At 39.2% G+C, this 15,389-nt stretch overlaps 1 protein-coding gene across 1 annotated transcript in view; it reads left to right on the top strand.

Moving 5' to 3' along the window:
- Window positions 1-258: 258 nt before the first annotated feature.
- Window positions 259-15,389, top strand: part of LOC149290581 (pleckstrin homology domain-containing family M member 3-like) — a 64,429-nt gene continuing 49,298 nt past the window's right edge. Inside the window, exons 1-2 of the mRNA XM_089488564.1 lie at window positions 259-844; window positions 5,035-5,967. Of these exons, the coding sequence (XP_089344690.1) occupies window positions 262-844; window positions 5,035-5,967 (1,516 nt within the window). The 5' untranslated portion in view covers window positions 259-261. The remainder of the gene's footprint in view (window positions 845-5,034; window positions 5,968-15,389) is intronic.

The raw sequence follows: 15,389 nt of genomic DNA on the forward strand, positions 1-15,389 counted from the left end.
GTCTGTACCTGTGCCTGGGAAAGTTAAATAATTGTAAACATCATAATGTAAAGCAGTTAATACATTTATTGTTGTCTTTTTGTGTGTTTTGCAGACCATGAAATCACTAATTTCCCTCACAGGATCTAAGAATTTTAAGAGATAAGTCCCTGGAAATGGGATTGGTGCTACCCGGTCAGCTTGGAGAACATATCTTTAATTGCTCACAGTATCATGGATGATCAGAAATGAGCGCTAACTAGTGTTAAATTGGAGGAAAATATGGAGGCGTTGGAAGTGGATGATATCAGCCCAGCACTAGAAGTCACAGAAGACTTCTTTAGCTCTTTTGATAAACTGGAACATGTTGGTCATCAAGCAGATGTCTTTGGAATTCACGAAGTCCCTGAGCTCCTGGGAAATGATCTATCCAATAAAATTAAACAGCAAGCAGATGGTCAAAATGCCAACACTTCTCAAAGTAGAATTATTTGGGAGAGGTGTAAAAGTAGTCTCTTTGATGTCAAAACAAAGAATGGGATCCATGCCAAAGACCATTATTCAGCCAGAAGAACATTTCCTGATGCACCCTTGTTAGGAGAAGGAGAAAAGGGCACCTCTAGTTTTAACTTCTTTAGTGTGTGTCGTAGACGAGACAGACCTCATTCTGTCAATGATAGTCTTGCTCATGTTGATGAGGCACCTAAATTTAAGCCAGGTCATAACAGATCAAGATCTGATATTAGTCATATAGACTGGAAAAATGTTCGCAAACCAGCCCCATTACAGAGGTCATCGAGCCAGGGAGTACACTTCACATCCAGTTCCTCTAACTTGACAAACCAAGACATTGAAGGAAATGATGGTATGTTTTGATTTTGGTATTGGCTTGAATTTTGTTAGTCATGGTACATGCTTTTATTTTAGGTAAAACTAAGCATAATGTTTGAATCAGAACAATATAAGTAAGAGTAATAAAAAAAGATTTTGTCCTTCTCAATACACAAAGATGGGTATTAACTGCTATAAAATTGTATTGCTTTATTTCTGATGTATTCTGTTAATGGGAAACTTTCTGAACGTTTTCATGCCAATGATTTGTTGATATTTGTAAAACAAACAGTGCATTAAAGTTTTTAATTGTGTCTAAATTTACCCTTTTATCAAAGTATATCTAATCAGGGAATAGGCAGAATTGACCATTGTCCAGGAACCCATTGCTGTTTAGGTAACAAATCCATGGAGATGTTGATTAGGTAGCAGAGTCTATGATTTCATACTACAATGGCTCCTTGCTATATTTAATCATTTTAAAAGAAACAGTTTTTGGTTGAAATGTCAACTGTTTTTCGCACTGTGCGATTTTACAGGATTTTGTTAATTATATAGTTTTTTATGCTACCGTTTAAATGTGTTCATAGTCTCCACATGCAGTCCCCAAGAACGTTCTTATGGATTACTTGGCCATAGACATGGCAAAATGTTAACTCTGCCCACATATGAGTAACATCTGGTCTACAAAACCACTCCCCAACCCCCCCCAAAAAACATTTAACCCTTTAAGGGAGTTCTGAAAAATAATACAAAATAAACCAAACAAAATATTAGAAAATAAAATTAGCAAAATAAATATAAAAACCATAAAAATAAAGAAAACATTATTGAAGGCAATAGCAGAAGAAAAAGCAAGCAAAAAGACAATTTACAATTGTTATGTGCCAAGAATCATTATTGCAGGGCAATACCCCATAGCAATGAAACATGACATAAACTATACAAGATTTTATCAATTCCATAAAGCTTAAAACTTGTAATAGGCATATAGAAATATAATTATGTAATCAAAAGAAAAAAGAGGAAAATCCATTCACTTCTACGTTGAAAGTGGAATCTCAAGCGCTCACTTATTTGGATATAGTAATTGATAATATAAAGTCTATTAGTTAATCAAAATAGACCATGCAAATTCGGAGGATAAATAATGTAAGCAGGGCCCTCCTCACCTGTTGTTATGTTATATATGACTTGTTATGTCCTGTCTACCCATTGTACAACTCTACGGAATATGATGGCGCTATGTAAAACAATAAATAATAATAAAATACATTTTTGTGGCCGCTTTGGGATGATACAGTAACAGTACATTAACTGATTGGATTACAGAGAAAGACAGTAGTGCTAAGAGCTATTAAGGAACATTTCACCTTTAAGTCATACTTATCACCATGATACATCATCTATAAAACTAATAATATAGTCTTTTACAGTGTCTCTGTAAATGTAAGCTGATCGTAAACAAGGATTTAAGAAGTACTGCAAACATTTTAATATACTAGGCTTTAAAGATCCACCCCATACACCTAACATTTCATACAGCCAAAGAGCACACTAGCCGTGATTGCTATCACATTTTCATATTATGGCTTTACCGTTTTTGAAATAGGTGGTTAGATGGATAAAACTTTGTGTTTGTGGTCAGTGTCACAAAATGTGCCATATGATGACTTGTATTTCTTTTTATATACGTGCACGTAATTCTAAAAGCAAAGCCAGGGTCATTTTAGAAATCATCTTATTCCATTAATGTTAAAATAGGGTTCTTTAGAAATGCTTTAGTGCAAGACAAAATCAGCGTAATCATATTATAACTAGCAGTAATGAGATATAATTTGTGCCTGCAAAGTGCTCTCAGATCTCTCCATGAAAAGCATTATGTGACTTATTAGTATAATTGCCTATCTGGACATTTTTAAAATGAATTTATATGAAACATAAAGGTTCTTCTAATGACCACAGTGTTATTTTCTAACATAATAAAGGTACCACTTCAAGATTTATTAATATATATTTATGATGTCCAACAGTAGATTTCAACTTATCGTTGAGTGGTATAATACTGGATTAGGAAATATGTCTGGAGATGACACCATCATGGCTTTTTATCATATTGGAAGCATTCTATCTTTGTTCCCGTTGTAAAGACCCAAACCTTAGTCATTTTACATTCAGAATAGCCCATGCATGCAATTCTCTTATTATGTTAACCTCTACTTTTTTCAGACAGGAATCTGTTCCACACATGTACAACCCAGATCTTCAGTTACACTGTGGCAGAGTCAGGCATAAATGCATATTATCTTCTTATTTTTTGTTTAAAACCAATAAAAAAGATATGATTTCAAATTTCTTTCCATTTAAAGGCTACCATGCTGCAATTGTTATTGATATGCCCTGTAAAATATCCAGTTTATGTTGATGTAAAACCATACCATTTAGATACCTGTACCTTTTAGTATGTATGTGTGCTATACCAGCAAAATAGTTAATTAAACATTATTTTGGGTAAGATGCTGCATACCACATGTTTGATCAAGAACATCACACCGTTATATAATTATTTTTGATGTAAATTTCAGTGTTGACTAACAATTTCAATGTACTGCACCTAACAAAGGACAATTGTGAGAGACCTTTTTATTAGGGGAGACATAGAACGTAAGAATTATGCATGGCTTTACTTTGTTTCCTATGAGAATACTGGTCTCATACAGTGTACTGCGAGTCTGGATAACCAAGAAGTTATCAGCAAAGTGTAACTTCTAGGTTTGATCTTCTTGTCCATTTTGATTGGACCTAATTTGATGAAGATTTTACATTTTACATCTGATGGTCTGTATTAAACATATAGCTGGAGACCCATTTACCCATTAGAGTCATATAGATCATTGGCCAAAAAAAGGAAGTGCCCCAAAACATCACAGTGGCTAATTCTGTATTTGCTTTTTTCTATTATTTTTCTTAGTGCTTTTCAGGGAATTACAGTATAAAAGCACAACCCAGATGCGGGGCCATTTGCTGCGATTAGGTTTCTTTTGTTCCCCTGAAATTGAATTTCTCTGTTTGGGGAGCTAGATTAAATGGAAAGGTATTACCATTTCCATTGAGATCAAGAAGCAGGAAGAATGAAGGGCCTTTGATTGGACCCTCCAACTCCGGCTTCCATCCAGAGCTGAACTCTATGAGATGTCTGCATTTTAATCGACCTGGCCACTTCACAGAGAATTGAGCAAGGTGGATGCCAGAAAAAAAGGCATGAGGGTTACTTGTGTTTGTATGGAGGACATCCAACCCGAGGTCATAGATGTATAAGCATGGAGAGGAGAGCACTACAGTGCAGGAGGTGAAGGCAGAGAATGTCATCTTTTCTTTATGCAAAGAACAGAAATCCTGTTTGCCGCCTTAATTTACTAGGTCTGTTATTGGATTAACAGACGAGGAAAATGACTGCAAAATGCATAGCCATTCTGTGCACTTAAAGGGGATTAGTGTATGTTTCAAAGAAATGTAATGGCTTTTCAGTTTTCACAGAAATACTAATGAATGTTAGAGCAAGGCAAACATCACGCTTTTTAGATTTGTAATTTCCCCAGGCAGAGAGGCTGAAAACTCTGTCTCCTTTTATCGGGATTGACTCTTATGGAAAATTACAACCCTGGCATACAATAAATTACATATTTATAGCACAATAAGAACATCGGAATAAAGTGGTATTATCCCGTGTTTCTTTTTCATGTTTAATATGTTCAATGCTGAAGAAAGCCAAGCTTCATTCTTTTTTTTCACCTGGCATGAAACCAGGTGTAGAAAGCCTTTGTGACCAGACAAAAAGTCCTAAATATATTATTATTTATATAGCACCATCATGTTCTATATGTAGTGCTGTACAGTGGGCTTCTAAAGCCTTGTCACACAAGCTTATGCCGTAACACACACCAAAGTTGGAAAATAGATTAGATGGTAGGGAGAAGAAAAATACAAGACAGAACAGACATATAAAAAAGAGTGTATCCCATCTAAAATGGAGATTTCATAGGCAACTAGAAACAAAGATGTAAGGTTGCGCTTTAAATGCAGTTTTATAAGTGAATGTGTACTGCCAAAACATACCTCACTGATCACTGGAAAAATATAATATTTTAGAATTTTATGTATCCGTTCAATAACATAACACAAAAGGATTTCATGTAAGTAATAATGTGTCCCTTGGTTTTACAGAGCTGAAGTTTTCATTCCCAAATATTCTCAAGAAGGGATTCCTAGAAACAAGGAAAACCCAAGAGAGCTTCTGGACAAGCTGTTATGCTGAGATATCGCCCTACAAATTGCACATCTATAGCACTGACAACAGTGGGAACCATAACCCCCTTACTGCATACCCTCTTGCTCACATTGAAAGCATCACTATCACAGGAAGCCATGAAACCAAACTGGTTGATGTTATAATGTCAGACAACAGCCAACTGCAACTAAAAGCTGATTCTGCATGGGAGGCCTTGGACTGGGGACAGAAGTTATGGGAAGGGATACGGACCTTGACATTGCTCCCGAATTACATTAACAATCAGCAGGAAGTCTTTGGAAGATCAAAGAACTTTAGCGAAAAAGACCATGACTATTTGGAAAATCGTACTGTGTTAAACAAAAGCAACACTATTCCAAGATCTGTGAATATGTCCAATGGGTACTACAAAAATATCTTGAAAACTGGAACTCTGTATAGACTAACAATACAGAATAACTGGAAAGCATTTACGTTTGTTCTGTCTAATACTCATTTTACAGCTTATCAACCCAGCTGCCTAGATGAGGATCCGTTACTGAGCTATAGTATGGATGTATGTGTATCTGTCCAAATGGACAGACTTGATGGATATGATTCTTGTTTCCAAGTGATATTTCCTCAAGATGTTCTACGCCTTCGGACGGAGACCCGTCAAAAGGCCCAGGAATGGATGGACGCTATAATATTGGCTGCCAATTCTTCTCGGAAATCAGATCTTGTTTCTCTTAGAAAAAAACCCAAAGAATATATGGCAAAGAGGGAAATTCAAAAGAACAAGCGTCAGTCAGTGACCACAAGCTTCTTGGGTATCCTGACAACACTTGCTCTGGAGAAAGGACTTACTGCGCAAGGCTTCAAATGTGCAGGTAGGGATAGTAGTCTATTCAGGTGTTAATAACATAATAAATCAAAATATTTAAAAAAACATATTTTCAGGAGAAGGCTGGCATCTTTCTGACCAGGGATCAAGGCCAACTAAATGGCCAAATAATGTACTGACACACAGACTATTCTTAAATGCATAATGTTATCAGTCTCCAAAATGTCTGTACATAAAAGGGGCATAAAAGGTCCTTATTGTGTTAAAAACATTCCTATATTTCATGTTAATTTAGATGCTCCAGAGGTTCTATGTGATAAAACATGTGTATACACATGTAAAGCCTGGGGGGCAAGTCTAGTCAAGTGGCCCGTTGTGCCACTGAATCAGCCCACCATCCATGCCCATCTTCTCCTGATTTTCCAATGCATATTGATGTAATGTCATGGGACTGGGAGTCATCAGTACACTAAAAAAAAGTCATCATACACAATTTAATGCAACTAATCCTTTTCAATAAAATATGCAGATTGAAATTGAGTAAATAACACAAAACCTTTACTTTTTCTCTCACTGACTTCTGGGCCTTGAAAGTTTTGCGCTCTGAAGTGACTACAAATTCAGGAGGGCGTTTTATCTCTGGGTAACTAAAAATTAAAGTTGTTCAATTTATTCCTACAGAAATTAAAATGCCAGGAAACAGATGCTCAAATACACACCAGGACAGGCTCTGCCACACTGACACCCAAACACATACACACCAGGACAGGCTCTGCCACATCGACACCCAAACACACACACACACACACACACACACACACACAAGGACAGGCTCTGCCACACCAACACCCAAACACACACACCAGGACAGGCTCTGCCACACCAGCACCCAAACATACACACACCAGGAAAGGCTCTGCCAAGCCAACACCTAAACACACACCAGGACAGGCTCTGCCACACCAACACCCAAACACACACACACCAGGAAAGGCTCTGCCAAGCCAACACCTAAACACACACCAGGACAGGCTCTGCCACACCGATACCCCAACACACACACCAGGACAGGCTCTGCCACGCCGACAGCCAAACACCCACCAGGGTAGGATCTGCAACACCGACACACCAAACACCAGGACAGGCTCTGCCACACCGACAGCCAAACACACACACCAGGGTAGGCTCTGACACACCAAACACACATGATTACAGGCTCTGCAACGCCGACACACCAGGACAGGCTCTGGCACACCGACAGCCAAACACGCACACACACCAGGACAGGCTCTGCCACACCGACAGCCAGAGACACACACACACCAGGACACACTCTGCCACTCCAAACACACACACCAGGACAGGCTCTGGCACACCGACACCCAAACACACACCAGGACAGGCTCTGCCATACTGACACCCGCATCAGTATGGATTAATCTACACAAAGCATTAAAAAATGCTTTCCATACTGGTTTGTTTTCTGTGTTTCCCCCCTTGTGTATTGATGCTCCAGCCAGGCCCCCCTTTGGTTTAAATGTATTTCCCCACACTCTTGTGTATTGCCCCATGTGCACTTGTGCCTCCAGCCAGCCCCCTTTGTGCATTTATGCCCCAACACCCTTGTGTATTGATTTATGTGATGTCCCCAGCCAGCCTGCTCCCTAGTGTATTGATTTATGTGATGCCCCAACCACCCTGTTGTGTACTTATACCCCCCCTTTTGTCTTTGATTGTCCCAAGGCAGCCCCCTTTGAATATGGGCCCCCTTCTACCTATCACCCCAACTATTTATTTTATTTTTTTTCTTACTTTTTTGCTGCTTTCCTTTTCTGCAGACCGCTCTCCTCCACCGTGCGTCTTCAAAGGGGCGGGACAAAGAGCCTCACTGAGGCACTGGGCGGCTCGGTGGAGGGATGCCGGCCGCTTAATGACTGGCCGGGCCATCGCGGGTTCTGCAGGCTTTTGCCGTGCATTACACACGGCCCTTGCATGGTCGAATTGGCCACTTCAGTGGGCGGCCGCTTAACTTAGATTCAAGCTGGCCTGGGGGACAATTGCCCCCCTGCAACCCGGCCCAGCCCGCCCCTGGTGACTTTAACATTACAGGTTTTTTTAGCATATCAACAAGTATAGCATAAATTATTTAGGAAGAGTTATTTATATCTACAGTAGATTATGATATTAACAAAACCAAATGGACCAGTGCCAACAAATTGAGGTTTTCATTTTTGAGCTTGACAGAGGCTTCGTGGCATAAATTCCATTTTACTTTTTGATTCTATAATATAAAATGTAATCAATATAGTTATGTGTGCAACCATACCTAGAGAACGTCTGAAAAACATCCTTACCTCACATAGCTCATATCTATATTTCAGTGGTATATACTTTGAAATACCGTATTTGCTCGATTATAAGATGAGGTTTTTTCCAGAGCAAATGCTCTGAAAAATACCCTTGTCTTATAATCGGGGTCGTCTTATAATCAGACCTCAAATAGGTCTGACTATGAGACTAAGAACCAGATCCCCTGCAGCGATGCAGGGGACCTGGATCCTCCTGTGTTATGCCCCCCCAATTTACCGGTGCATCTGAGTCCCCGGGGGTTAGTCCGGGCAGCGTGTAGAGCTCTATGCGATTCGAGTTGAGCTCTACACGCTGCCCGGACTAAGCACCAGGGACTCAGATGCAGGGGACCTGGATCCTCCTGTGCTATGCCCCCCTCAACTTACCGGTGCTTCTGAGTCCCTGGTGCTTAGTCCGGGCAGCGTGTAGAGCTCTACGCGATTCGCATAGAGCGGAAGTTGTCTACGCGAATCGCGTAGAGCTCTACACGCTGCCCGGACTAAGCACCGGGGGACTCAGAAGCTCCGGTAAGTTAGGAGGAGGGGGGGAGGGAGTGTTAAATGGGGGGCATAAGGCATTTCTGGAGGCAGAGTGCTCTGTGAAATGCCTTTTAACCCCCTTAATGCCACTCTGCCTCCAGAAATGCCTTTTAACCCTCTATACGCCACTCTGCCTCCTGAAATGCCCTATACCTCCCTATATGCCACTCTGCCCCATAATATGCCTTTTAACCCCCTAAATGCCAGAGTGGCATATAGGAGTATAAGGTATTTCTGGAGGCAGAGTGGTGCTTAGGGGGTCAAAAGGCATATCATGGGGCACAGTGGCATATAGAGGGTTAAAAGGTGTATCATGGGGCACAGTGGCATATAGGGGGTATAAGGCATTTCTGGGGCAGAGTGGCAAGCCTGGGGCAGATGTGCATAACTGGGGGGGCAGGTTGAAAAAAAAAGGAAATAAAAAAAAAAAAAATTCTCAATCATAGCTTTTATTAACAAACTATTGTAAAATAGTTTACATGAATTAACATTTACTGGTAAAACTTTTTTCCTGTAGGGTCGTTTTATATTCAGGCTTTTTCTTTTTTTCATAAATTAATATTCAGATTTTGGGGGGTCGTCTTATAATCAGGGTCGTCTTATAATCGAGCAAATACGGTAATAATAATAATAATAATAATGACACTATAAGAGAAGGGGAACTCAAAATATATATTTTAAAAGTTATTACATATTTCACATAGAACCTCTGGAGCATCTAAATTAACATGGAATATATAAAATATGAATTTCTTTATGTATTTGCTATTGATGTAGAACATTGTATACATTTATATATATAAATTCTACTTCCTACTCCAGCCAAACTGTGCATGTACACTGTGCAATATCCCCAGGGAAAGGCTGTATTTGTTGGATTTAATATTAAACAAATTACTTTTTTAAGGCAATGATAGGCCAGTCTGTTTGCGACCATTGAGAACTGGAATTGTGCAACCCTGTTTAAACTGGTATTACTCTTTGTAAGGACATCGGGGCCAGATTTATATATGAAGCACAGAAACTACATCGCTGTATCTTGAGCAAAATTGAGTTTCTTTGTCCAATCAAAAACTAGCAGTCTTGGTTTCTTATCCTTATTCTTAGCCTTTCTCTTTGGCAATCTAACCCTAAAGGTGCCAACAGGGTGTTCAAATATTACGACTTCGTGTTCTACAAAAGCTATGAGAGTTCTGAATAAAATTCAACCCAAAATAGAGGAGAACCTAAATTACACGTTTCCAGAAGACGTTTAGTGCTCTCTTTATGAAATATTTCATAATAAATAAATATCATTTATATTCATCAAGTTATGCCATCAACATAGCAGGACTTCATATTTTATCTAAAGCTGTTGCAACATTATCTTGAATGGAATATTTCAATATTCAGGATGGTACTCCAGTACTTCAAAGTAAGTAAAATAACCATGTTTTGATTAAGATGGAGAATAATTTATTCAGTGAATATTTTCATTGTAACACAGTGAGCTGCTTTTTAGGACTGTGTATAAGAATGCTCATGCTTTTAGGAGCTTAAGGCACCATAAAAGTTTTCTTTTGAAACATTACAAAAACAACCGGCAGAATTGGTCGATTCTTATTTTTTTATTCTTGGAGTTTTGTTTAATTCAAAAGCAAACTCCATTGCCAATTATATTTAGTAAGGTCCAAGACTTAAATTCCCACCCCGCTGGCAAGGAGGAGTAAATAATAGTTGGGGAAGAGAAGGGTTTTTCTGCAAATTCTTCAGCCATTTAGTGCAAATTCCAGTAATTAAAGTCATTGTGTCCTGTCTGAATGGCGCATAATACTGCAGAAGCCAGTTCTAATTTAGACCCTTATAGGAGGTACAAATCCTTTCTTTGTTTAGCTTGACAAATTAGTGCCAGAAAGTGGCATGGTCCGAATAGGAATCAAAGACAAGGAACACAAAGATGGAACTTAAAGCTACAGTAATCACTCGCTCTTGTCTTGCCAAGGGGAAAAGTAAGGACCAAGCTTGCTGAAGTTTTCTTTTTGTTCAGAATTCCCTTGACATGTCAGCAGCCGAGAACTGCCTTATTTGTTTAGTTAAAGTGATTAAATTGTAATAGTTCATGACCAGCTATTGTCTTTTTTTGCTAATCCCTGTTCCACAGACTCCAGCTGTCTCCATTAATTGATTCACAATGACCTACTGATAAGGAAACATGTTGGTAGGGCCATATTTTTCTTCCGTAGGTTGAATTAGGCTTTACATTTTCTATTTGTATGAAACAACCTTAGGAGAAAGGCTGAGAAAAGCAAACAAATGAACTCAGAATTGAGATTTGTATGAATAGAACTGGAGAGGTTTTGATTTTGTAGAATGTTTTAGAAAACAATTTAGATTGTGTCTGCATTCTTTGCCTAGGGTCTGTTTGATTAACAAAACTTGTAGGACATCTGGGGGTCCAGTATTAAAAATGTCAGGTCAAGGAGGAACAGAGAACAATAATTAATTACTATGAAAATATCACTGAATTTATGTAAGTTTGACTTCATTTATGGGACAAATGTCATAATCATCTAGTCACATACCCTTTGTTTTAACAGCCATATGAATTCTTAGGATACAAGAAGACATGCAGACAATCATGCGATATCTAAAGGCAAATGTGATACTGTAATTTGGGATAAGTGGGAGGTGTACAGAGGGACATTTAACTCCAGTCTTTAAGGGCTGTGAATGTGTCAGGTTTTCAATCATCTGTATTTGAAATAGTTTCAATACATATTGATTCATAGGCAACTGGAAAAAAAGGGAAAGCTATGATTTTAAGAACTTGGAGCACAAGAAATAGCTTTTGTGACATCTTTTTCTATGTTGGCCCAGTAAAAACCACCTTCAGCTCCTCTAAAGCATTGAACATCACATTTGTACAGTGTTGGATAGCCAGAGACAATCAGAACACAAGACAAAATATATAATTGAAAGCAGTTTCAAATGTTTTATAGGAAAATACAATGAAATGTAAAGTTAAACATGGTCATATCACTTTGTATCAACTGTATTCTGATTTCATGCACACTCCAAGGCTCCCTCAATATTCCAGCAACTCCATGGCGTGGCAGCCTTGCAGCACTTGGACTTCACATTTGGCTCAAAGAGTTTGTCCTCAATAGAGTCTCACGGTGGGCAGCCAATTAGCGCTGCTGTCAGATGGGTCGAATATGGATCTTCATTGAAGATTCATATTTGATTAAAACAAAAATAAGCTTTGTAGGGATGTTAATTATTGTAGTAAATATATACTTTTTAGTCAAACACATTTGTGCCTGTTTTTAAATGATGCATGGTTTATGGAATATGTGGTTGTCTTTTAGATTGTTTTTCCTAGTTTGGTGGGTTTTTTATTCTGAATCCTTGAAAGCAGAGTACTGTGATAATCAGACCTTTCAACAGAAGCTTCAACAAGAAATTATTAGTAGTAGTACTCTGGTACAACTTTTATAAAATCTCACCACCCACGTTTGACACGTTTTAGTGCCAAGTTACTGGTTGTTGTTTCAACTGATGCCCACTAAATATTTCCCCTGTTTCCTTAGTGTTGAAAAGCTTTTGTAGTTGTTCTTTTATGTGGCCAGCACAATGTGTAAACATGCCTTATCTAAGCCTGCTGTCTGTCTACTTTGCTGCCACAAATGCTGAATGATCCTTCATTTAGGTAGATTAGCTATTTGTCTGTGCATGGGGGGAGGTGGGAGAGGGGTATTATGGCTGCAACTAGCCAAAAGACAATTGCAGAGGATAACATACTGTTTATGTACATGAGAAATTGTAAGTATCCCTTGTGTTTTAAGTATATATGGCTAAGTATCAGGAACCACAGGAGTTGGACCTATGACCCTAAGCATGGCTGACCATCCACCTACAGGTGTCACCACCAGGATGATCCATCCTCTCCTATGTCCCTATTCAGTTTGTTGTTGGTCGTTATACCTGAGGCCCATCAGGTAATTAAGGGCATTTAGAGCCAAGGATGCTTCCAGGCTCCCTTGCCGGAGCATTTTACTTCTTGGCCCTGCAGTATAATGGATCCTGTTTGTTCGCCTTATGTATTTCCTGGTTTTGACCCTTGCCCTTGGACTCTGACTACAATTTCTATTTTTGGCATTTGTACCTTGCTGGATTCAGATTATGCAGATTTCGACCTTTGGCTTGGACTTTGATTCTCTTGGATCATCCTCTGGCAATGTGTACTTGTTTCCCTTTGTGTATTATCTTGGCTTGCCTGACCTTGTCTGCCAGTCTCCCCAGACTCTGCTGCTGTCTGCCAGTTTCCCCAGACTCCACTGCCATCTGCTAGTTTCTGCTGCCCTCTGCAAGCTTTCCAAGACTCTGCTGCCGCCTGCCAGAGTAACAGAGAACTAGCAGATTTTCTATTGCTATTACGATGATGAGAGAATACAAATAAAATCAACAGTAATACAAACTAATTTAAGACATACTGTCACAGAAGAAAGATGAAGGCCCACCCTGCTTTTCCAAATTTACAGTCTGTTAGGTAATAAATAATAAACATGTCGGGACTAGTCTTAAAAAGTATCTCACTGGACAGTGATAATTAGATTTTATTGTTTTTGTCTAATATCCTTAACCTCCTTCTTCAATGGAAATAAACTAATTTTATGTACGGAGATCTCTGTTAACTAAAAATGGTTCATAGAAGTTTCAGCTGTTGGTGTGTCTAAGGGTGGAGTTGTTTGTATATTTATAATGGGACTAGATAATCAAGGAATGAAACATTGAAAACACACCTGCACATCAAAGACCTACTGTAATGGCACATTTCACTTGAAAGCCAAAACCGCACTGATGCTTGCTCACAAGTCACTTTAGGCCACTAGCCTCTCCTATCCCTTGTGCATGCGTCTCTGTAGTTTCAAAGAATAGATATGTTACATCTATCAGATATGTGACACGGTTGTTCCCATTGTCCCCCTCTTTTGTTGATTTCAAAGCTACAGAAGAATCAGTTCAGTTGTATTTATTTTTAGTCAGTCTTTAGAAAAAAAATCAAAGCCTTACATGTTTTTGTTGTTCGTGTTGTATATTCCAGATACGAGCTTTGCTGCAGTCAGACCAACATAAAACTTTCTCTAACAAAGTACCCTAGGGAATACATTTCATTGAATCATGTCTTCTGATGTCAACCTTTTTTTGGTAATAGGTAACCCAAAACGTAGAGTCCTCCCCTCTATATATGAAAATATCTTGAGACCCAGTCAGAAATTCTCCCAAGAATGTTTTAAACTAGTGCAGTATATCTAACAAAATGAAATATATAGAAGTCAGTGGAAACTTCTAGAATCACAATGCTCCTAATGTCTATCCAAAGGGCATCAATCCATCTAGAACACTTTTTTGGTTGGTTATATCTAATTCGCATAGGAAAACTAAGTTTTACCCAGAATCTCCAATCTCCAGGTGGTGGGGGCACCCATTTCCCATTCAGCTTATGCCCCACCTTGCCTACTCTCCACAAGCCTGATCCCTTAATCACAGTCACAACCCTAGGAGAGCCGGACTTTCAGGCCACCAACCTTGGGAAGTTTGCAGGTATGCTAATCTGTGCCTCATATACATTTCTTAGTTTCTTCAGAATCATTTTGCCAAACAAATTAGTCTGAATATTCATTGTAATTGAATTGCTGGATATATTTTTAGGAGAATAATCATGTTTAATAAGACTTTATAAAAGAAAGGGTGAATCCAGATAAATTGTTACTGTATCTTTTTGAGAACCATTATAACAAAAATGTATGGTTATTTTGTAAATGCATATTAGGAAAATTTGCTATTTTGGCAACCTTTATTAGCAAATCCAGTATTACCCAATAACCATTCACGGCAGCATGATAGACTGAGAAGCTAAGTGGATGGAAATTGGTTATTTAAACCCAGGTATCTTCTCTAGCATTGTTGAGATTATGATTCATTGGAGACAAGAGGCTCCCAGATGGTTAAAATACAGACAGCAGAACACTCATACGCCACTTAATCAAAGACTAGACTTGGGCGCCTGGTCCTGTCTTCTCTTCGGGCGAATATTCGTGGACATTCTTCGTATTTGTTTTTTCTTCGTTTTCCCCGGTTAAGGGATTAATACGGGGTTAAAGCCGCTCTGGCGCCAGGAGTTTAAATGTCCATATGAGCAACTCTATTGGTCGTCAGCTGGGGGCTCGTCTGCCATTGGTTGATGGCAGACGAGCCCCCTGCTGGTGACCAATAGGGTCGCTCATACAAACTGGTAAACTCCTGGTGCCGTAACTTGTCCGGCAGATCCCATTGGTCTCCCTGTTCTAGCATTTATTAACTGATAGAACAGGGAGACCAGCGGGATCTGCCGGGTAAGTTGCAGACTTTTAGGCTCCTGGTGCTGTAACTTGTCCTGCAGATCCCACTGGTCTCCCTGTTCTATCAGTTAAATGTCCGTACGAGCGACCAATAAAGTCGTTCGTACGGACATTTAACTGATAGAACAGGGAGACCAGTGGGATGTGCCAGGTAAGTTGCAGCATTGGGGTTTTAAAAGTCTGCACGAGCGACCAACAGA

This window comes from Sceloporus occidentalis, unplaced genomic scaffold (genome assembly GCF_023333645.1).
Source record: "Sceloporus occidentalis isolate IW3139 unplaced genomic scaffold, rSceOcc1.0.p SCAF_38, whole genome shotgun sequence".
NCBI lineage: Eukaryota > Metazoa > Chordata > Lepidosauria > Squamata > Phrynosomatidae > Sceloporus > Sceloporus occidentalis.